We start from the raw sequence: 22,471 nt of genomic DNA, 5'->3' as shown, positions 1-22,471 counted from the left end.
ACACACACACACACACACACACACACACACACACACACACACACACAGTACATGGCAGTATCTAAGTGTGTATCACATTACCCTATGACGTCTGTTGATGTGCAAACTTAAAAGTTTGCACAGGGGCATGCCAGGAGGGTCACTATCTTCTCAGGTCCTACCTGGAGGGTGACATGGGGGAAAGATACTCAGAGTCATCTCTGTTAGAAGAACAGCATTTTATTTCTGTAAAATTAACAGGCTCTTGCTAAGCTCCACGGGTAGCTGACAGAAAGACAAGTTCCTCCCAACTGTCTAAACTTTCCTTTTCCTGAAAGCCAACATCTGCATATATGGGAACTTATAGACAAAAATGTCCAGATGATCTTTGATTTCTATCTTTTGGAGTCATGCCTAGGCTCTTACAAAAAATACAAAAAGAAAAACATTTGTGTACTTGAATGTTCCGACAGATCTCTTCTCATAACTTGACACAAACTGCATTATGTGACATCCAACCTTAAAATCCCTCACTCCACCTTTAGCTCCAATCACAGGGACTTAGACTCTTATTCTGTCCTTTGATCAGTGTCAGAAGAAAAAGAAAAGGTGACCTAGATTTCCATCTTCCAGAGAAATGCACATAGTAAGTCCTCGACAAACACATCTTCATCTAACAGCAAATGATAGCTAGCCTCTACAAGGAACACAGTTGGCAAAATAACTTCAAGGGCTAGTTGCTACAAGACAGTAGACAATAGAAGGTAACTGATTCATAGAATGAGCAGGAGTGGATTCAATGCCACAAAGTGCAGAGAGGAGGCAACCTCCACGTTGCGGTGTGTTTTTCAGAATTCTCCATCTTGCTAGAATTGTTTCTCTGCTTCCTCATATCCTGAAAATAGAACTAAACTTAATAGAAAAAGTATTTATGAATTACATTTTTATAGCTTTAACATGAATAATTAAAAAATTAAACTCGAGCTGAAATGTTATTCTTCAAACCAAGAGTCTCAGGTAAGTTATTTTTAATAGAGACCTATGACTTGTAATCTTTTTCCATTTTTAAAAAATCACATATGCTAGTTTTGCACTTTACTTTTGTGGTTAAAAATAAGGCTTTCCAAAAACAACAAAAAACAAAACGCAAGCACAACAATTACATTGACCTTATTTCTTCAACATTTTCACTGCTTCCTCAACAAAAATTATTTAAAGATTCCTTTATGGTGTTCAGCATTTCGTGATCCGTATGAAGAAAGATCCATACTGAAGGGAAAATATCTCTGGTATTAAATACGAGGAACTGAATACTGATCTTCCCCATAGCAAAAATGGTCAGTCCTAAAATGGTCAAGTAAAAGGCAAAATCTTGGGGGTGGAGCATGGGGAGAGAGAAAAAAGAGATAGAGTAAGGGGGTGGGGGAGCCACCAGCATATTAGGAGCACGGACATTGCATAATTCATTTCTTAATGAATGTACAAGGAACAGCATAAATATTACCATTAAGCAGAGTGAACATCCAAAGCAAACTAGCTGGCCGATTGCTTTCTTATTTTTTATTCTTTTGTAACAATTCCATTTCCAAAGTGCTTGATTCCTAACACTGATGCTCCAAGCTATTGTGAGCACACTGCCTGAATACTTAATGAAGTAAACAACAAACAAAATGGCTCATCTTTGGTGCCCCTAGCTAGCATCCCAAACTGGATATAATTAAAGGTGTGAACAAGCAAGCAAGGAAGTAATGAACCTGCAAAGTCAAGGTTCTGAGAGATTATCGGGCATCCCGCACTGCACCAGTTCAAATTTATCACTCATTATCTCTTATATCGGCAAGTGCAGATCCACATGTTGGTACCCCTCTCCACTCTTGTCCTCCAGCCTTTTTTCTTTCCACTTCTAGATGAGTAATTTATGACAATTACTGCTTGTGACAACTCCCACCCACCCACAGATCACCTTTCTTCTTACCCTTAAAAAGCCACTGACCTACAATAGCCCTCCACCCTTAAAATACACTGAGATTTAAAAAATACGAGGATGTTTCTAAAGCACACGCATACACACACAAAGTCACAAAACAATGCACAAACTGCTAACAGAGCCACCCTACCTCCTACTTGTTTTTACCAATGGTTAAAGATTAGGTTCAAATGCTCCCAAAGAAAAAAAACAACTCTCCTTCCACATATACATACATTTTAATTTGAGCCCAGCCCCTTGCTTGAGAGAGCAGCTTCCAGCTCACAAATATTGTGATGAATCTGCACATTTATAGTTTCTCAAGTGGCAACTAAAGAAAGGTGTTTGGTTTCTAATGCAGGTCTGCAGGGTCTGGATCTATCTTTTTTGATTAAGTTTTGTATTTTTCTAATAAGAAAACTCTTGGAGGAGAAGCCACTTCTTATGGGAAGCCAGCCCAGTTTGGTTTTCTTTCCCTTTTTAGAGGCACATATACTTGCAAATATGTATACACATTTGGTAATACCAAATAAGGAAAACCTAAGACAGGTGCAGGATTCCAGAAACACACATGCTTACACAGATACGCACACACACACACACACAGACACACACACACCCACACACCCACAGAGTCTCCCTCTCTCACATATACATACTTTCCACATATCTATCAAATGGATGGAAGAACAGACAGCGGGCGATAAAAGGTTGACTTCACTTTTAAAAGGGGAATTGGCCAATTCTGTACAACACGGTCCATCTACTGGAAGATAGTAAGATAAAAGCTTAAGAATGTTTGTGTCCCTTCACACCCCCCAAATTCCTAATGACATTGGGAAAAAATACTGCATTGCAGCATTTGCCAGCGCACACTCATGTGTCTAACACCCGCGGGCCAGCTCACCAACAAATGTACATATTAAGTGTCCAGGCATATAAATTAAGTGCCTGGTGGCCACAGATCATTGGAACTGATGAAGAAATTTGTCAAGGCCAAAGTACCTCTGTCCACATACAATGACCTCTATCAAGACCGCCATTCCTTATTTACGGGTACACACAATTTGTTTTGTTTTGTTTTGTTTTAATTAAAATAAGGCATTAAGATGCCAAGGGCTAAGTGAAATAACGTATATCCTCATGGAAGGAATAGTATGTGGTCTACATGGAGGAAAAGAATCCACCCACAATAAGGAAATGAGTGCAAAGGGGAGAAATCAAACCAAAGAAAGGACTTGCCCTGAGGAAACCCTTTCATTGCTAGTGGTAATTCTTACTTGAGAAAAACACCTTGATTCACCCACAAATTCTTTTAAAGATACTGAACACACACACAAAGCACTACTCAGGCAATGATTTCTAGATTCGAAATGTCAAATAGATTATCCCCAACAGAAATGCTAAGTTTAAAATACCTGAAGTCTACCACGTCTCAAACCCTTTTTCAAGACTGAGTTAAGAACTAAAATGCAAATGCGTAGCTCATTTTCTTTCTCTTTCCTTAAAAAAAAAAATTCTATTATTATTAGCTCACAACAATCTGGACTTCGTCTCATCACAAAATCTTTGAATATTCAAAGGACCCAGGAACGGCTATTGGGAGAGAAAAAAGTTTTAAGGCTTTGGAAAACTATCAAACAGAAGCAAGCTCATCTATATCTGGCCAGGAGGATGACTTGAATGAATGGCAGTTAGAAATGAATGGGACTACAAAAATGCGTGGTTAAGTTGCTTGTTAGTTTTTTTTTTTTCTGAGATATTAAAATTATAAGTAAGTGATTCTCAAAGCAATTTCTCAGCCATTTCCCTATTTATGTTCATTTTATCCTTTTAAAAATTTAAATATTAAACGATGTAGCCATGATGTTACAATGACATATACGGACATTCTGATCATTAAAACTTCGATGTAGTCAGGTGATATTTGCAGAAATATTTCCGATCAGATTTTCATTTCTTAATAAATGCACACTCAGCCTTATGCTTCCGTAAAGGCACACCTCCACATGCAGGTAGTAGGCATTAATATTTTTAAGACAAAGAAGCAAGAAAGGTCAGCAGTAGAACCACGTGTCTTTTTTACAACCCAAGACAAGGTGACGGTTCTTATGGAAATTATTTTCCCCTAACTAAAAAATGCTAGAAATTTCTCAGAAAAAAAAACTATATTAGAGATAATAAAAAAAATTATCATAATTTTTAAGAGACATATAGTTATGCAAAGGTTCAAGTGTATGACATATGACAAAAAAATAAGTTTATTTATTTTTACCTCAAGAGTCAAAACAAATTTTAAAAATCCCCCAATAAGAAGACAAAACAAAAAGAAGCCCCTTGCAAGGAAAAAAGAAGGGGGGGAGGTGAGTGCAGAGATTTGCGATGGAGAGAGTAAAAATTAAGAGTACTTTCAGTAAAGCCAATTATATTTCCTAACCTTTTAAGCATATTTCAGTATTTTTTAATCTCTCATTTTGGGGTTTAATATTAGCTACCTGATCATATATCTAATTTGGAAGAAATCATAACAGATCATGGTTTTTATTTTACATCCTTTTTGCCTGAGCACTATACCTTTCAGTCCTTCTGGTACCCACCATCATGAGAAAAAGAGACTACTAGTAAAGCACACTCAGAGAAAAAGGGAGAGATGCCTGTCACCTAGCGCACGCACGGGTCCTAGACGTTCAGAGACACTAAAAAAAAAATCAGCTTTTCACTCAGTTTATGCTAAGACCAGACCCAGGACCAAATGCCTTGCAGTTGCTGCAAGGGTGCAGCCTGATGGACCTTGGGGTTGGAGGTATAGAGAGGAAAACGAAGCAAAAGGCCAGAACACAGTTTTTCATTTATTATTTTTAAAAGTAATTTCTACTTGGGATATAAAATGAGAGATACAATGAACTCCCTGGAATTGTAGTATCAACATCTGATTTAGTAAAAACACCAATATCACCTAGCACAAAATCATTGCTTTAGGGTAAATCTATTCTACCTATATTTCTCCAATGGATATTTGCTGGAAATTTCTAAGGAATCATTTGCAGAACCTATCAGCTGTGGGAGTTCACTATTATGCTTCCGTCAACTTCATTCAATATAATTTACATTTTTTTTCAAATGGCCTCACAGGATTCCTTGCGATTTTTCGCACGTACAATTTCACAGCAGGGAAAAGGGGGAAAGAGAGAGAGAGAGAGAGAGAAAGCAAGATTCCCTACCCTCCCTTCCCCCTCTTCTTCTTTTCTCTCTCTCCCTCTGTTTTTTAAACCAAAAAAAAAAAACAAAAAACAAAAAACAGGAGAGACAGAACAGATGCTTAAAAATAGATTTCTAAAAATCACTGTAAACCAGAGTTAGAAATGTAATTAACACCTATTTATAAAGAATAATTAAAGTTGGGCCGGCCACAAAGAACAGCAAAGATAATCGAGGTCCTGTCCTCCCCCCCTTTTTTACACTGTTTGCAGTGTGTTCTCATGATAGCCACCTGCTCCCTACTCGGCTTTTCCTCTGTTCGTTTCCCCGGCAACCTTTCATTGGGTTTTCCTCCCAGCTATCGCTTTCAGTTGGGCTGCTCGGTCTAATCTTATTTGTTTTACACCCATCAAAACAAGCAGCCAGACAAAGGCAATCCTCTAAGAATGGGAAAAAGACCACAGCTTTGTTATAACATCTATGCAGAGCGAAAAGTCCTCCCCAGGCTTTTCTAGCAAAAAATAAGTGAGATGGATATGAATTTACAGCCTCCCCACATACCCGGCTTTGAAACCCTGTGAAAGCTATTGCTGGTGAAATTCAAAGTCAAAGTGGGCACTCGTGGCATCTGATTGTGCCATTTTGTGCCATATCTTCAGGGTCAACATCAGGCGACAGGAGCGGCACTCAAGGAGTTTCCCTGCTTCTTTTTTTTTTCCGAAAAAGATGACGCTAAAAATAGATTTACTACTTTGGCAGAAAGGTTTTCCACTTCCCCTTCCACATCCCAAAGTCCTGTTTCACAATTGCATCTGCTGGTACTGAACCTCACCTCCTCCACCCCTCATACCCAGCCTTCCCCATCACTCCTAGCAGGAGACTGAAAAAGAAATGTGCCTTTAACTTTAACAGTCATGTAATTCTGCTGAAAGCTCACAGAGGCGGTGGACACGCCAGCCAACAGCAACGGTGACATTGTGATTGTCAAAAAAGACACCAACCTTGCTTGGCTAAATGTGTGTTCGATGGAAGAGGCAGTGTGTGTGCCTTGTGTGCATGCAGTGCCATTACACTTGGAGATGGATTCTGGCTTTCAGAAAAGAGAAATACTAATAAACACACATACACACACACGATCTGCACAGTGATTTACGATGCACAGTCCATCATCCTTACACACACACACACACACACACGCACACACACGGCTGGAATCTCCAAGCTGCCTTCCTCTGAATTTTCACTTACCATCTTCAAGCCATTCCACTCCATCTGTGATCAGAAGAAGATGGACCCTCACACAGTGTGTCAAAAGCGGAAAGGAACGTTATGTAAAAGCTGACATTCCTTCTTACAGAGCTGCTGCCCAGAGAAGGAAGCAACAACTCAACACGCCAGGCACCGCTACACATACAAGCCGCCTCCTCTTTTTTATGAGGTCATGACAGGAAACTCTTTGAAATACAAGATGCAGCATTTACTGAAGCCCAAACAAATCACTCTCTTTGCCGTTTTGACTGCGCAGTCCCCCAAAACACAACTGCCCATCTCAACGTTCAGTATCCAGGAACTGCCTCTCGAGCTTTAAATTTCCAGCACGGAAATGGAGATTCCTAACCCCGCTGCATCCACCTCCAGCCCCACAAAACCCAGGCACACAGACAAACCCCCTCTCCCTTACAAAAAAAAAAAAAAAAATCCCCTTTCTGCCAATATGGTCTCGTGTAATATAACCTCTTTCAACAAACCAGCAATTATTTCTGCCCACCTCCCCTCTACACCAACCCCTCCTTTATGTTGAAGGGAAAACTGACAATGACCTGTTAAAAATGACAATCCATTTCCCCACTGCTTTTCAATAAAAGGACCTACCGGCACTCTCTACACAAAAGAGATAGTAAATGTAGGAACCAAACAGCAGCAGAGAACTAAACTCTTGTGCAAGCATAAGACTGGTCAAGGTGTAGATGCTTTTCTTCCCTCCAGCAACACAAACAACAGATTATAAATCTAGTCATACCTACCATAACCATTCTTATTGGCAAATATTGGGTCTCGCAGAGCTTCGACTCTTCTCTTAAAATTTGCAAAGGTTTCAGGATATTTTTTTTAAATGACTACTATTGTTATATATATTTAAAGATCCACAAAACACAGTGTGGATGATTGTAAAGTAAATCAATTATTTGGGGGGGGGGGACGGGGGGGAGAGAAAAAAAAAAAAAGAAAGAAAAGGAGCAGTGAGCTGAAACCCCCGATTCTAGGATGTAGATAAGAACAACTGAACAGAGCCTTGCTGAAATTGGCTCGAAGCTTCCCCTTTTTACATCCATTTATGGGACCATCTGTCAGCCGAAGCCAGGATCTGATTGGCTGGGGAAACGAAGGGAGGCGTTGCAACATCAGGTGCTATTTAAATTAGCTACTGCCAGATTGACGATGTTAATGATTTGGTGACCTCTACAACAACAGAGACCAGATTTCTGAACTGCTTCTTGTGTCTGGTAATTAAGGCCAGGCTGAAGCAACAACAGCCATACTTGTATTTTTACCTTTTCCCTCCTCCTAGCTCAAAAGTACTGTAACAACTGCAGGTCATCAGCCGGCCGCTTGCAAACCTTACCAGTGGGAGTGTCCTCCCTTTCCCCCTGTCCTGAAGGCTGCACCACCAAACCCCTTTGACAGAGGGCTTTTCCAGTATAGAATATTTTCAAGCACCTTATCTTTCTCGACAGTTGCTTTCTAGCGAAATGCATATTTAATGATCTGCCTCTAGGCTTAAAGATACAACAAAAGCACTTTAATGTGCTAATACATCTACATTTTAACTTTATTATTTCCTAATATTGCTGATTTTTAGGAAGTAATGCTCATTCTGCAGCTAACATGGCCAGCGTTTCAAGAGAAAACAAGTTTGAGATTGTGTTTGCTCCGCGAACTGGGTTCCTACAAGTTTGCTTCAGAAACCTACTTGCTAAAAAAAAAAAGAAAAGAAAAAAAAGCTGGGGGGAGGTGGGGGGCAGCTGTCAGCCTCTACCTTTCTGCCTTCTGTCTGAGCTTTTCAAAACAGAGAATGATGAATGATTTATTTAAATGAATTTATTTCTCAACTTGGATAGGGGCATGATCTGAATTTTTAAAAATGCACTAAAACACGTTCTCTCTTTGCTTTCCCCATGCTCTAAAGAATGTAAAGCATGCTTTTGACAACAGCATCATTTCATGACTGGTGCAGAGTGCATATCTTGCTGAACTGAACTCGTGATTTTGCTTCTCTCCTTCAAAAGATGTCTTTTTTCTTTGGTCTCTTAAAAGACTTGCAAAGAGACATTTAGCAAGTGTGTGGTGATGTATACGGTTTGCATACCTATGTTTTACATTTCATAACCTCTACAATACCAGTCTTCAATAGTGTAGTATTTTGTTCTGGTTTGGGTTTTAAAGGGGCTTACCTGAGGAGTTTTTGCTTTACTTCTATCCAAAAAGCTAACTTACCGCTATTTATTTAATTCATAACTTAGTCAATTGGTTCCTCAATGAATACATAGAGGTAACAAATATTACTAAAGAAATAATTCAACATAATTTTAAACCGTTGGCTGGAGTTGACAGGAGATGGGACCGGGCAGAATAAAAATATAGACCGAAAATCATGCTACACTCTGGGCTTCAAGTCCAAGAACAGATGTGTCTGTGAAAAATTATTAGAAAAGAAAATAACCTTTGTGTTAAAAAAAATAAAACTATTCTCTCCCAGCTACTATTTCACAAACACACACACATAAATATACATAGATACGCACACTTTTAAAAATACAGATATACCACAAAACAAAATGGGTTGGGTACACTCTATGGAGAATTAGACTCGAATATAAATACATTCAGCTGTTAGAAATAAAAATCCATGAAATAGAAAAGTAGAAATGTTAAAACTATAACCCCTTCGAGTGGAACAAGACTGAATTAAGTAAACTTTTAAAATAATTTCTCTAGCAAATATACAAAGAGTCCTACCAAGTCACAATAGTACTACAGTATCTGTTGAACTGTGTTCTAGGGATGAATTCATAGGTTAAGTGTTCTAAAGAGCTCAACATACAGACACAGGGCAGATACAGGTGCCCCGAATCAATGACAGAAACTCTGAGTGTGATCTCCCCAATACGGAAATATTGCGAGAAGAAAACCATGAACACAATGCTGACAAACACACAAATGAAAACAGCTCGCTCCAGAACAAAATATTTACTTTGTTTTTCTCTGGAGGTTAGAAAAGTCAGAATTTCTTAAAACCATTCTCCCCCATCCATACTAATCTCAGCACACTTCGTGAGCCATTAATTACCATTAGGTATATCCAAAGATGTTCTGGCCACTCTTCTGAAACAGGAACTGTATATTACAGTATAAATAATTAGCTGGTTTTGCCAGGTTAAAAAAAAACAAAAAACCATGCACTTTGTATATTGATCACTTCTCCAAAAAACCTCCACTCTAAAGTCTTTCAATGGAATCCTCAAACAAATGCACAAATGTCCTCAGAGGCCTTTTCTCTAAAGACAAAGGCAGAATCCTATTGTTGGGAAAAGTCAACCTTATTATTGCATTTCCAATAGTACCATTCATCTTTCAGAGTGAGGGGCTGACCGCTCCATCAGTGGTGTGACATTTGTAAAGCAACAGATTCTCAATATATTATCTCAAGAATCAGGCAGGCAAGTCTCCCAGTCATGCATGATTTTTTTTTTCCTGCCACAATCCTCCACCACCACAGAAAGAAACTTGTCTCACTCAGGCAGCTAAGCCAACCTAAAAATGATATCCCAAAGCTGTGGGGCTGCTAGCGCCGCTGTATCCCTCTTACCATAAATGAGCAGTTTCTTGACTCATTAATAACAATTTCCCTTAAAAGAAGGAATCTCATATCGGTCAGCCCCTTGCCACCATGCACACATCCCAAAGGTTGCGGACATGTCAGCATCAGTCGCCGGCAGCCAGCTTTCCCACACAGAGTCCAGATGGACTGTACCAGAAGCCAATTCAGCGTTAATAACTACCTACTCCGCGCAGTGGAGAAGCCTTACGTGGCACAATGGGCTAGGAAACAGCAGCCAGCTGAAACTGCAAATAAAAAAGACAAACCAAATTCTCCAAAAGCACCAAAAGGAAGGAACAGAAAGGGAAGCGTGAACTGTATTCCTTGACTTCCATGAAGAAAAAAAAAAAAGAAAAAGAAAAAAGAGAAAAGAAAAAGAAAAAGAATCCTTCATAAACATGGGGGGGGATGAGGGGGGGAAAACAGATGCTGCCCAGAAAAAAGTGACAAAATATTACCTCATTATTTAACAAAGCAGCATTAAGCGTCCTGCTGATTTCAAACATCTTGCCACAGATTTTGTTTTAAGAGAAACAGATAGAATCCTTTGCAAAGCACTCGGTCTGCAAAGGGTTCTTCAATTTTCTTGCGCGCCACGGAACAGTCAATATATTATTTCCCTAGAGTTCGCACATTAAAACCTCTAGTCAGTGAGCTGAATTTTCCCCTTATCTCACACACAGTAGACTCCTGTTATATGTACTGCTCTCTTTTGCAAGAGCAGCCTGCCCCAAACATGGCTGGTGTTAAACTACTCTTTAAAGTAACAGTTCACTATATAACCACCAGGTGGGTAGAGTGCACAGATTCAAATGAACCATCTTAAAGGATTGTGTTGTTGTTGTTGTTGTTGTTGTTTCTCCTTTTAGGTGTAGAATGTAACACGAGAAACTCCAGCATCCTAACAGGCTTCGTGTCTTGTATCTCTCTGTATCTTGTCAAAATAAATAAATAAAATTCCTTCTCCTGACTTAATAGCGAGGAAACAAAACAAAACACCATCACCAATCCTAATAAGAACTGTGAAGAATGAAACACAAACACGCTTTGTTTCATTCAGCAAAGGATGAACATGGAAAATCCAATCAACACAGAGCAAGGCAGGGGGTGGAGGGGTGTACCAAAAACTCCATGGAAATATTTTCCTTTAGCAAAAAGAGAAAAATATTGACTCACGTGATAAAAACCCAATTCAAAAGTAAACATATGGACGAAGCACATACAAGATGGAGGCAAGAGTTTAAGGGTGCAACTTTTCTTCTGAGTAAAGCATTAGGCTTATTTGATAGGGTCTGTCATGATAGGAAATAACCCAACAGCTTTTTAAAAGACACTGAAAAAAAAATCTTAAGCATCTCTTTTAAAAATGCAATTATACGAATAGCTATAAACAACCACAAGAGCAAAGTAATCATATATCTCTCCCCAGTCCTGTTCTTTTTCCTTAAGATCTGCCTCAAAGTGGAACATTTCTGTCCTATGTTATTTTGGGTATATAGCTAACTTGGTGTCTCCTTTGTACAATTCTATTCCAATTAATCTGCTCCTGTGCCAGGAATAAATAGAATGTCCCAAGCTGAAAACCCCAAGTGATGGAGGGTGGATGTTCAAAGATAAAGAACGACCTGGACAAAAATAAATCTCATCCCTTATATTGTTCTATGGCCTGATTTTAAGGAGGATTTTATTACAGAGCATGCATCCACTCTTCTACGTTCCCTCGTATCTAAAAGAGAAACCAACACACACAGATACCTGGGATTTTGTTTCCTTGGCCAGACAAAATTAAAGCCCCGGAACTTCCACATCCTCTTGCAAACACAGATGTCGATACTAGTATTTTTCCAGTCCATCCAGGCAATATTTAGCCACACACAACAGTGACTGTCTCCTTCATCTTTAAGTCAAGGCTGCATCACTTAATACCATTTAACCTCCTCGCATATATTAAGTTTCAAGTGACAATTTTTAACTGGGGAATGAGAAGGAGGAGTTGCTCTCATCAAATTCTGGGTTGTATGAAATAAGCTAATTTGTACACTCACCATATGTCTTAAACACTAATTAAAAAATGTCACTTTCTTCAAACATTAAAATGTAATCAGCCTAGTAAATAAAATATTCTCAAGTTTTCTTCCCTTGGTGATAATTTAAAGAGTGTTTATCTCAAGGTAACCTCTCTATTTTGATTACCAAGAAAGGCTTTTGATTTGAAAAGGGAAAAAAAAGGAGATATTGGGGGCTTGGGGAGTGAGAAGAGAAAACCACAACTGTACATAGCTGCACAAAGGAAAATAAGATGAAGCGGGGTTTTAAGGACCATAGTCTTGTTACCCTAAGGCAAATCCAGCCAATCAATACCACCCATTGACGGTCTACCATCTGCCGTGCTACCCAGCGATGTGGCTAAACAGACCTGTTCCATATGACCGTAGCCAGCTCATTTTCAGTCGATTAGGGCAGTTCCAGAGCATTCACGTGCAATAGCACAAAACTCCAAGTCTGACTGAGCCTCTCTCTTCACACCAGTCCCTCCCAGCACAGCTGCAGACCTTTTCCTCCTGTTCTGGGTGTCTGGATTATCTCTTCTTGCCCCTCAATGGAATTAGCAAAATAGGGTGGGAAGGTAGAGCAAACAGACACACACACACACACACACAGAGAGATAATTGCTGGCCCTTCTTCACTGTCATGCAGAAATCGGGAATTCCATGTGCTCTGCCCTAATATGATTATGGCACACCATTTAAATAGCATCATCAGTGTCTATGACCTGACATTTTCCTGTAGTGCTATTTCTTTTTATCTTCTTCCTCTTCCCTTGAAAACTAAACCTAAACTGCTGGCATTTCTGTCTTTAGAGAAAATACAATCAGTATGCCCAGACAATGGTATACTTATTTAAGGGTTTTTGATAAAACGTAAAGCCTAATTTTCCTTCGATGAATTGTGGTATTGGTTTTGTTTTTTGTTTTTTTCCTATGAAAACCATTAAATCAAATTTTATAGGAAAATGCAAACTTACCCCACAGAGGCAAAAAAGATGCACCAGACTGACACGGACTCTACTGGAAGGATCGGGAATGTACTGTCAAGGTTCTCTTAGAGATATATGACCTGACCATATGATGCTTTTCTCTTTCCTAAGTAGTTTCATCTACTATGGATTGCAGGAAAGAGCTACAAGAATGCTACTCTGTGGGAAAATATGACAAATGGATGTCTAGTCCACTTAACATTGCCAAGAGTTCACCTGTGCAGGTAAACTAACCTCCAGGTGGATTCACACTTGATCTTCCTGTTTTCTTTCCATGCTTCTGAGCCTTACATAGAATAGCAGCTGAAAGCAGACGGTTTCTTTCCAGAATCAATGTACACGTTTTCAAAAGTGCCTTTGACCATACCCTTAAAGCACGAGGACATCTTTCTGGGAAAGGAAATTTAAAGGACAGGAAAACTGCCTGACTTACAAAATTCTGAAAAAGGTAAATACACATTTATCAAAAAAAAAATCTAATTTAGGTGGAGTCCCTGTCTGGACTTTTCACTGTTATATTCTTCATCATAGCCTATGAAAACTCAGTAGGGTCAATGTGCAAACACACGGAGATTTCCGAAGATCCCTGCTTTAAGGGATTTGAGGCATTTCCATTTCAGTTCAGATAAGCTTCACTAAAAATTAAAAAAAAAAAACCTTAGTATAAATATAAATCTTTACAAATCAAAGGCCACTGAGCAGATATACAGAGTAGCCATACCATCAAAGGATACAGTGTTGGGGCACCTGGGTGGCTCAGTTGTTAAGCGTCTGCCTTCAGCTCGGGTCATGATCCCAGGGTCCTGGGATCGAGCCCCGCATCGGGCTCCCTGCTCCGCGGGAAGCCTGCTTCTCCCTCTCCCACTCCCCCTACTTGTGTTCCTGCTCTCTCTCTCTCTCTGTCAAATAAATAAATAAAATCTTTTGAAAAAAGGATACAGTGTTTATCCAGAGAAATGCCGTTTTGAAAATAATTCATTATAGAGTTTTTTAAAAGATTTTATTTATTTATTAGAGAGAGAGAGAGACAGTGTGAGAGAGAGAGAGAGAGAAGAACAAGTGGGGGCGGGGGGGGGGAAGGGCAGAGGGAGAGGGAGAAGCAGGCTTCCCACTGAGCAGGGAGCCTGGTGCAGGGCTTGATCCTGGGACCCGGGATCATGACCTGAGATGAAAGCAGACACTTAACTGACTGAGCCACCCAGGTATCCCTCAATATATATTGATATATTGAGGGATATATAATATATATAATCGCTCATTTATAATTCTGTAACTATAAATAAACAGATGTACAGTATTGTAAAAAGCAAGGAAAGTAATTTGTAGAAGGAGGAGGAGAAGGAAGAAAAGATAAAGGGGAGGGGAGGGAGGAGAAAAAGAAATAAATAATAGGACTTATAACAAAGTACAAACAAAAACTATTTTTTACCAAGTCTTGTATACTGAACATTACAGTAGGCACTTGACATGCACAATCTCACATGACATCATAGTGGTGACAAAAGTTATACAGAAGCATTCTTCTAGAAAGATGTTTTCCTCATCTAAAAGTAAGATCTCCCCTCCATCGCTTCATAGAAGAATATGCTTAGTCAATATTTGTTGAATGAATGAGGAAGATGGGTACAGACTAGAAGAGAAAGAAAAACATGTAATTTTTTTCTCATCTAAAAATGACCAAGAGATTTCTTTGTGATGTGCTTCTAACTAAGCATGTCCTCAAAATGTATTTCATTTAATCTATCATTATGACCAGGCTATACATTTGAAGTGAGAGAGACACAAAGGATTAAAGCTGGGAAGCAAAAAAATCTTAGCAGGTAGGATGAGTTCCTGATTAAGTCTTCATTCCCTACTTCTTCCAAATCTGGCAAAACTCCTTACATAGAGGAGTTGCTCAGCAAACACTGGTTGGATGAACTTCTATGTCTTTAGCCCCTTACAGGACAGAGCCTGGCTCCAGGCAACACTCAATTATGAGGAAGGAATAAAGATCAACAATTCCATTCAACATCACCTCAAAAACTATCCCAAGGCCTATTTCATGTGACTCAACTAGGGGGCGCTGAACACCATCTTAAGGGAAGAGATAAGCTGGCTCCCTAAGCTTCAGTTTCCTCATCTGTAAAATGGGCACAATAATACTTCCCTTAGGATTTGTTGCCAGGATTAAAACAGATACAGGCTTGGTGGAGGCAGTGCTCTAAATGGCACCTACTATTATTCATAGAGAACAGGGAGAAACTGTATGACTTAGTACCTAGCTATAAGACAATTCAATCTTGTTAAGGACAATACAATTCAGAGACTCTCAAAACAATTAGACAATAGTAAGAGAATAATAACTAAGACAGGCTGAATGGTCTGTTCCAGTTCTAATGAAAATGACTGCTGCAGATTAGGACTTAGCCAATAGGCAAAATTCAGTGCTAAATTCTAAGTGTGAAGAATAAAAAGAAATACAAGTCATAGATCCCACCTTCAAGGAGCTTACAGTCTGGTTGATAAAGGAATGGTGTAGGGAATATAAAAAGAATAGTATCAAAATGAAATACTGAAGGACAGTTGATGGTGAGGATGTCATCTGGATTGATGGGGGAAGGCTTCATAGAAGAAGCTGGAACTAACACTAGGCTTAAAGAATGATAGGATTTGTCTAGGAAAATTCCAGATATTTCATATAAGAATAAAAGTGGGGGAGGAGGGCAGGAAGGGGATAGTGGCAGCCAGTTCATTCTAGTTAGACCCCCTCTGGGGTTTCCTCTGAATATATTCCAACCTCTTCCATTTTTTAAAAGTTACAAATAGAGGAATATTATGATATGATGACTGTGGGAGAAGAGACCTTTATTCAGTAAGTACTTTCATAAAAGGAGCAGGAATTAATATTTATTGCACGTCTATTATGTGTCCAACATTGCACTAGGTACTTTGCCTATAAATCTCATTTAATCTCATAACTCTGAGATTTCCAACAGGGAAACTAAAGATTAGAGAATTTGCTCAAGATCACACAGCTAGTAAGAGGCAAATTTATACATGTCCAACCTCAGTTCATTTTACTACAAATACTACCTTACATAGAAGAGTGTAGATCTAGAGAAATTTAAATCTTATTCTCTATGTTATTCTATACTCAGAAACTAACATTCAAAATAATGTCATTGATGGGGCGCCTGGGTGTCTCAGTCAGTTGAGCAGCCGACTCTTGATTTCAGCTTAAGTCATGATCTTGGGGTCCTGGGATGGAGCTCTACATCTGGCTCCATGCTTAGCAGGGAGCCTGTTTGAGAATTCTCTCTCTCCCTCTCCCTTTGCCCCCCCCCCCCCCCTCATGTGCCCCCCCCCTAGTAAATAAATAAATCTCTTAAAAAAAAAAGTAATGCCAGGGTGCCTGGGTGGCTCAGTCAGTTAAGCATCTGACTCTTGATTTCAGCTCAGGTCATGATCCCGGAGTCATGAGATGAAGCCCTGCATCGGGCTCCATGCTCAGCAGGGAGTCTGCTTGAGATTCTCTCTTCCCCTCTCCCTCTGCTCCTCCCCAATTCATGTATGCATGCTCTATCTCTCTCTAAAATAAATAAATCTTAAAAAAAGTAATGTCATTGACATCTGTTGACATTATAACAACAATAAAAAACAAAGCAAAACCCAAGAACAAAAAAACCTAACCTATGCTTGCAATTTCAGTATTCTGCCACCAAGTGATGATAGAATCTTGGTCCTATGAGAATTACAAGCGTCATCTTTTTGCCTGCTGTTATTTTGTGTGTGTGCCTCCATCTCTGGAGGGGGAGGAAAGAGTGCCTGATCTTCCAATGGAATTGTCTACTAAAGCCCCAAAACATAATCTTTCCAAATATTTTCCAAATTTTACTTATCAAAAATTCAACTCTGAGCATAATTCTAAACTTCAACAATTTTCAAACAATTCTATCACAGATTATATTCAATGAATTATATTTCTTTGTTACTTTCACACTGTACTGTGAGCCTGCAGGGTAGAAATTGTATGTTATTTGCCTTATCATCCCAGCATGAAGAATGTCAGTACCTAGAGCGTAGTGGGCACTCAGTAAAAGAACATTAATTGATTCTAAATATTTTAGAAAAACTTTTGAACCAAATGCTTAGGGCACAGTTATTTGGTACTTTATTCATCAACACAACTTTCCTTCTCATGTCACCCTTAATGCAGGGTTATTATAAAAAGCCCTTTCCTGAGGTTGGTCATCAGCAGAAGCATTTCTCTCAGTGGTCAGGTACTTCCTTCTGCCTTAGCCAGGGACAGTCTACATTCATTATAAGCCCTGCCCTGCAGAGCAGTCTAGTTTACCTTTTCACCCTTCTTATGCCCAGGAATATTGCCTCCTTTCTCTGTGGGAGATGAAGAAAAACCGTGAAAAACAAGAGAGGCATGCTATGTACCTGTCAGAAAGAGGCAACTCTCCACTTGACCCTTTTTAGTTCTCTTCTCTGACTCTGAAGCTGGGGGAATGATTTAACTACTTTTAAGTAGAAGAGTAAAGTTACACATTAGTGCTGAGTAGCTCATTTCCCTTAGCAACCCCTTAGCAACGGCTGCTTCAAGTTCAAAATACCTCCTTGAAAAGGATCACATCTTTAACGAAGATGAGTATTTTTTTTAATGTAAGGTTTTTGAACAGATGTTTTAACATTACAACCCCCAAAGCCTTGTAGGCTACAAATATCTACTTCATGCTAACTTTCCTTTATGATATTATGTGGTAACCATAATGATGCTGAGCTCCTGCGAAATTTCAGCCCCTAGAAAAGCCCTGGTCCTACTCTGAAATTATTCACAAATACATAACTTTTATTTTATCAAGTCACCATTAATCCTAGGTTATTATAGAAATTACACTTAAGTTCTTTAAAAAGGGTTATTGATATTGACCTCGCTGTTCAGTTTGCTCCCTTACTGAGAAGACTGAGTAACTAAAATCACAGTTTTTAAAACCTGCATCAACTGTATTTATTACATGTAACCTGAGGTTCTGTGGACAGCTTAAAGAAAAATATAAAAAGAAATTCCAACTTTACCCCAAACTGGTACTTACTGGTTTTATTATTCAATACTTACCTTGCTCACTTCATTATCTATAAAATGGATCATGAGATAATCAAATAATCATCACATTTAGTAGTTTTTACATTGTTGGTGAAGTGAGAGTGCTTGCAAAAGGTTTTGCTAGCCTTCAAAAACCCTTAGGAATATAAAATGTGCATATCATATATGTTATGCCTATCATTAAAACTTTAATCTTGCTCAAAAATTTTGAAGCTCTTTTGTCATCTTAAAGGTTTTGTAACTCAGGTAATATATAAACTTCTGCTTGAAATGTGTTCTTTATTACCTATTAGCACATGGGTACCTTGGAACACAAAATGCACAACGGCTTAGAACAATGAACATCTTCACTGTTGATTTATGTGTGCCAGTCCCAAGATGGGGACAGCGAAAAGGCATGTTTTCACTTGGTATTAATAGCTAAACTGTGCCATCGTACCTGACGTGAAGTTTTACGCGTTTCCATGTGTGAGGATATTACTGATGAACGTGCCTAGAGCAACGACCCTTATACATAGTAGGTGCTTGATGCCTGTTCCTGAAAGTAAGATCCATTTTAAATCACTAGGGAACATACGAGGAGGAGCCAGAAGACCTCAAGGCCAGTTCCATCTCTACTACTAATAATTCTATGACCTTGGGCAAATCACTCTCCTCTTTGGACCAGAATCTTTTTGATTAAATAAAAACTGAAACTAGGCAATTTCTGAAGTCCCTGCCAGCTCTAATATGTCAGAGTCAATAAATAAATGGTTTGTAATTAGCAAACAAAATTTTCAGTAAGGTTAACTCAGATTTTCAACTGACATTACAGTGTTAGAATGCTGGCTAAGGGGAAGTCAAGCTTTTTTTTTTTTTTTTAATTAAAGATTTTATTTATTTATTTGACAGAGAGATAAAGAGAGAACACAAGTAGGCAGAGAAGCAGGCAGAGGGAGAAGGAGAAGCAGGCTCCCCGCAGAGCAGGGAGCCTGATGCGGGACTCGATCCCAGGACCCTGGGATCATGACCTGAACCGAAGGCAGCCGCTTAACCGACTGAGCCACCCAGGCGCCCCGGGGAAGTCAAGCTTTTGAGGATTTTGAAATCTGCCTCAAATGAAGAACCAGGTTAGTATCATGTTCCCCCAATATCCATTCTGGTCACCAAAGTTATCTTAATAAAATACAGAACTAGGGTGCCTGGGAGCTCAGTTGGTTAAGCGACTGCCTTCGGCTCAGGTCATGATCCTGGAGTCCCGGGATCGAGTCCCGCATCGGACTTCCTGCTCGGCAGGGAGTCTGCTTCTCCCTCTGACCCTCCCGACCCTCCCCCCTCTCATGCTCTCTCTCTCTCAGTCTCTCTCTCAAATAAATAAATAAAATCTTAAAAAAAAAAATACAGAACTAGAGATGGCTGGTTAACATCATTAAAACCAATGGCTTTGACCAAGACCTTGATCAAGTTCAAAGATTCTCTTTGAGCTTCAGTGTCATCATATTCAAAATGGGGACAATAATAATGCCTGAGGTTGTGAGGCTTAAATGAGATAATGCATACACGGTATGTATTATAGGGTGTAGTACATGCTGTTAAGTACTCAAAGATGCTAAATATTTTTTAATATTAGGTAGAAATACATAAAATTGGTTTTATATAGGTTAAACAGAATCAAATATTGTCACTTTTATATGGTTCAACCTATGTTGTTACTCTCCTGCCTAAAATACCTTCCATGATCCTCACTGCTTATATCAAGTCCAATTATTCAGTATGGCATTCAAGGCTCTTTGCAATCTGGTTTTCATTTAAGCTTCCTGAGTCCTTTGGGACATTCCCTTCCATATATACAGCCCTACACATGCCAGTCTATTCTCCCATGTCCCTTGGCCCTTCTACCTCATGCCTTTGTTCCTGCTGTTTCTTCCATTTGAAATGCCTTCTCTCCCTGGAGAATCATACTCATCCTTCAAGGCTTCAACCTCACTAAGCAAAATGAGCTGATTTGTTGTTCCAGCTTTTATAGTAGCTTCTTTTTTTCTGCCTCCACCACCGCTGTTTACAGGTCTGTCTCCCCGAGCTGCTTTCAAGATACGCTGGAGCAAGGGCTGCTATTCTTACTTGGCTTTGTTTTCCTCCAGTTGAGCACATTGGCTGTCTCGTAGCTGGTGCTCAGTAAATATCTGCTAACGTAAAATGAACATATTCACATGACAGGTTAAGATATGGCTTCTCTCAGAAATAGATAATAAATAGATGAATACCAGAGATGACTCCCAAAAAACTTTTGGAATCTACCCCTCCATGGAACCATTTTTTTGAGGTGAGAAATCTCTGCCAAAGTAAGGTCTTTCTCCCTCTGGAAATGCTCAAATGACTAAAATCAGAAACTACAGTGGAAGTTGCTCTTCAGGACAAATCCATCGAGCTGAAGCCATGAGCTTTCAACAAAGACTGTTATTTTACTACTAGAGATGGCAGTGCTCTGGCTGCAACCTCATTTAGTAGCTATAATGTGAGAGTTTGCAAACTGAATGTGTGCTTCCATAGCTGGAGAAGTAACAGTCACAGAGAACTCCACTAAGTCCCTGTCTGGTGTGGAAGGCATGGAAAAGAGAAGGATATGGCTGATGCTGCAGCCCGGAGTATGAATTCATCATTTGCCCACATTCCCACACTCTATGCAACCACGGCTCTGGAAGAACTCTGGGAAGGGCAAGTGCTTAAGAGAATTAATAGTGTATACCAAATATTCTTTAATTAATGTTACTGCCTATATAAACAATAACACTTAATACTTAATGTGTGTATATATGTTTGCGTGTATAAAATTATATAATTATATATATAAATGAACATATTCACATGGAATATATACATATACTAGTGTATATATATATATACACACACACACACACACACACATATATATACGTGTATATAATTAGTTTAAAAGGAAAGTCAATAGTTCCGCACTATAGGAGTAGCAGGCTATTTAGCCAGTTCATAATTCCAGAGGAATTACTTTCAAGGTTTTTTCCAGGAAGTGCTTTTTATCTAAGTGAACGCTATTAGAACTCTTAACGTATAAGCAAATAAAACAGTACAGCTCTCCTGGTTGGGAAAAGACTTAGTCCCACTAAACCAATCTAGTCTAGTCTAGTCTATACTGCAGTGGGAAAAAAAGTGAATTGGGAATCAAACACTTGGGTTCCAGTACCAATGCTACCACCTTAGGCCCAAGCCTCCTCATCTAGTACATCTAATTCAAAGCATTTGGTAATTGCTATCCAAGATTCCAAGAACAATGCCTCAGTTTCTGCGGCTTCTCAAGCACACAGGGTAACGATAGCAGTGCTTACTCCTCTCCTACTTTCTACCTACCTTAAAGCTCCACAATTAATCTATATCCCAATCATTCTTCAATTACACAAACACAAAGTTCAACAATTAACAGTGGGGACACACAAGGTTAGCAACACAGGTTTCACAAATACCCAGAGAAGGCTTAGAACATATTGGAGTGTCTTGATCTCGTTCTGAGAGATATACCTCTCTCTAGTCAAGAAAAATTAACTGTAAGCTTCTTAAGAGTCCTGCCAACCACTTAGCTGTGTATATTCTATCTCCCTAGCTTTTCTTATACCCAATGCTACTCACTTAATTCAAGTCTCTGTATCTCTATCCTGGATTATTATCATCAATATATCCTTACCTCCAATTTTGACTGAAACTCTTTAGCCAGACACATCGACCTTTCTAAAATTCCAGTCTAACCATGTTGCTTCCTTGATTAATATTAATTAATGTTCATCCCTCTTCTGCTGAGATTTCCAATGAAACTCACCCAGCAGACCTCTCTCCACAAGCCAATAGGACATTGTTTCATGACAACAATGTATATAATTTCATGACACAAATGTATATAAGTTCATAGTATTCTTTTGCATGTCTGTTTCTCCTACTAAGCTTGAGCTCCTTAAAGGGTGGGGCACATATATGATTCATAATAAATGATGGGCGAATAGATTAATAAATGCAACTTTCCCTAAACAAAGCTTCCAAATAGTTGCTTTTCTCATTTTTAAGCTGCAGAGAGCTCTAAGTAGCCCTCTTCCCTTTGCAAAGTGGTTTCACACAACTACTATCTATTGAGCATTTACTATGTTGGGTGCTAGCATTAGCTCTTTATATGCATTAACTCACTTAATATCACAATAATCCTATAAGGTAGGTAACTATTACCATTATCCCTTCATTGGCAGACGAGGACAACTAATGAGGACAGAGAGAGGTTAAATAATATACACTGACTCATTGTAATCATTCAGCAAACATTCA

The 22,471-nt window shown here is 39.1% G+C and overlaps 1 protein-coding gene across 1 annotated transcript in view; it reads right to left on the bottom strand.

The window, feature by feature from the left end:
• The window catches only part of ELAVL4 (ELAV like RNA binding protein 4), an 85,924-nt gene extending 75,797 nt beyond the window's left edge, over positions 1–10,127 (bottom strand). Inside the window, exon 1 of the mRNA XM_021683896.1 lies at positions 10,011–10,127. Coding sequence (XP_021539571.1) covers positions 10,011–10,127 — 117 coding nt within the window. The remainder of the gene's footprint in view (positions 1–10,010) is intronic.
• Between the last annotated feature and the right edge of the window lie 12,344 nt (positions 10,128–22,471).

The sequence above is a fragment of the Neomonachus schauinslandi genome, chromosome 4 (genome assembly GCF_002201575.2).
Source record: "Neomonachus schauinslandi chromosome 4, ASM220157v2, whole genome shotgun sequence".
NCBI lineage: Eukaryota > Metazoa > Chordata > Mammalia > Carnivora > Phocidae > Neomonachus > Neomonachus schauinslandi.
The sequence above is the reverse complement of the archived record's forward strand: the minus strand, read 5'-3'. Positions and strand labels throughout refer to the sequence as shown.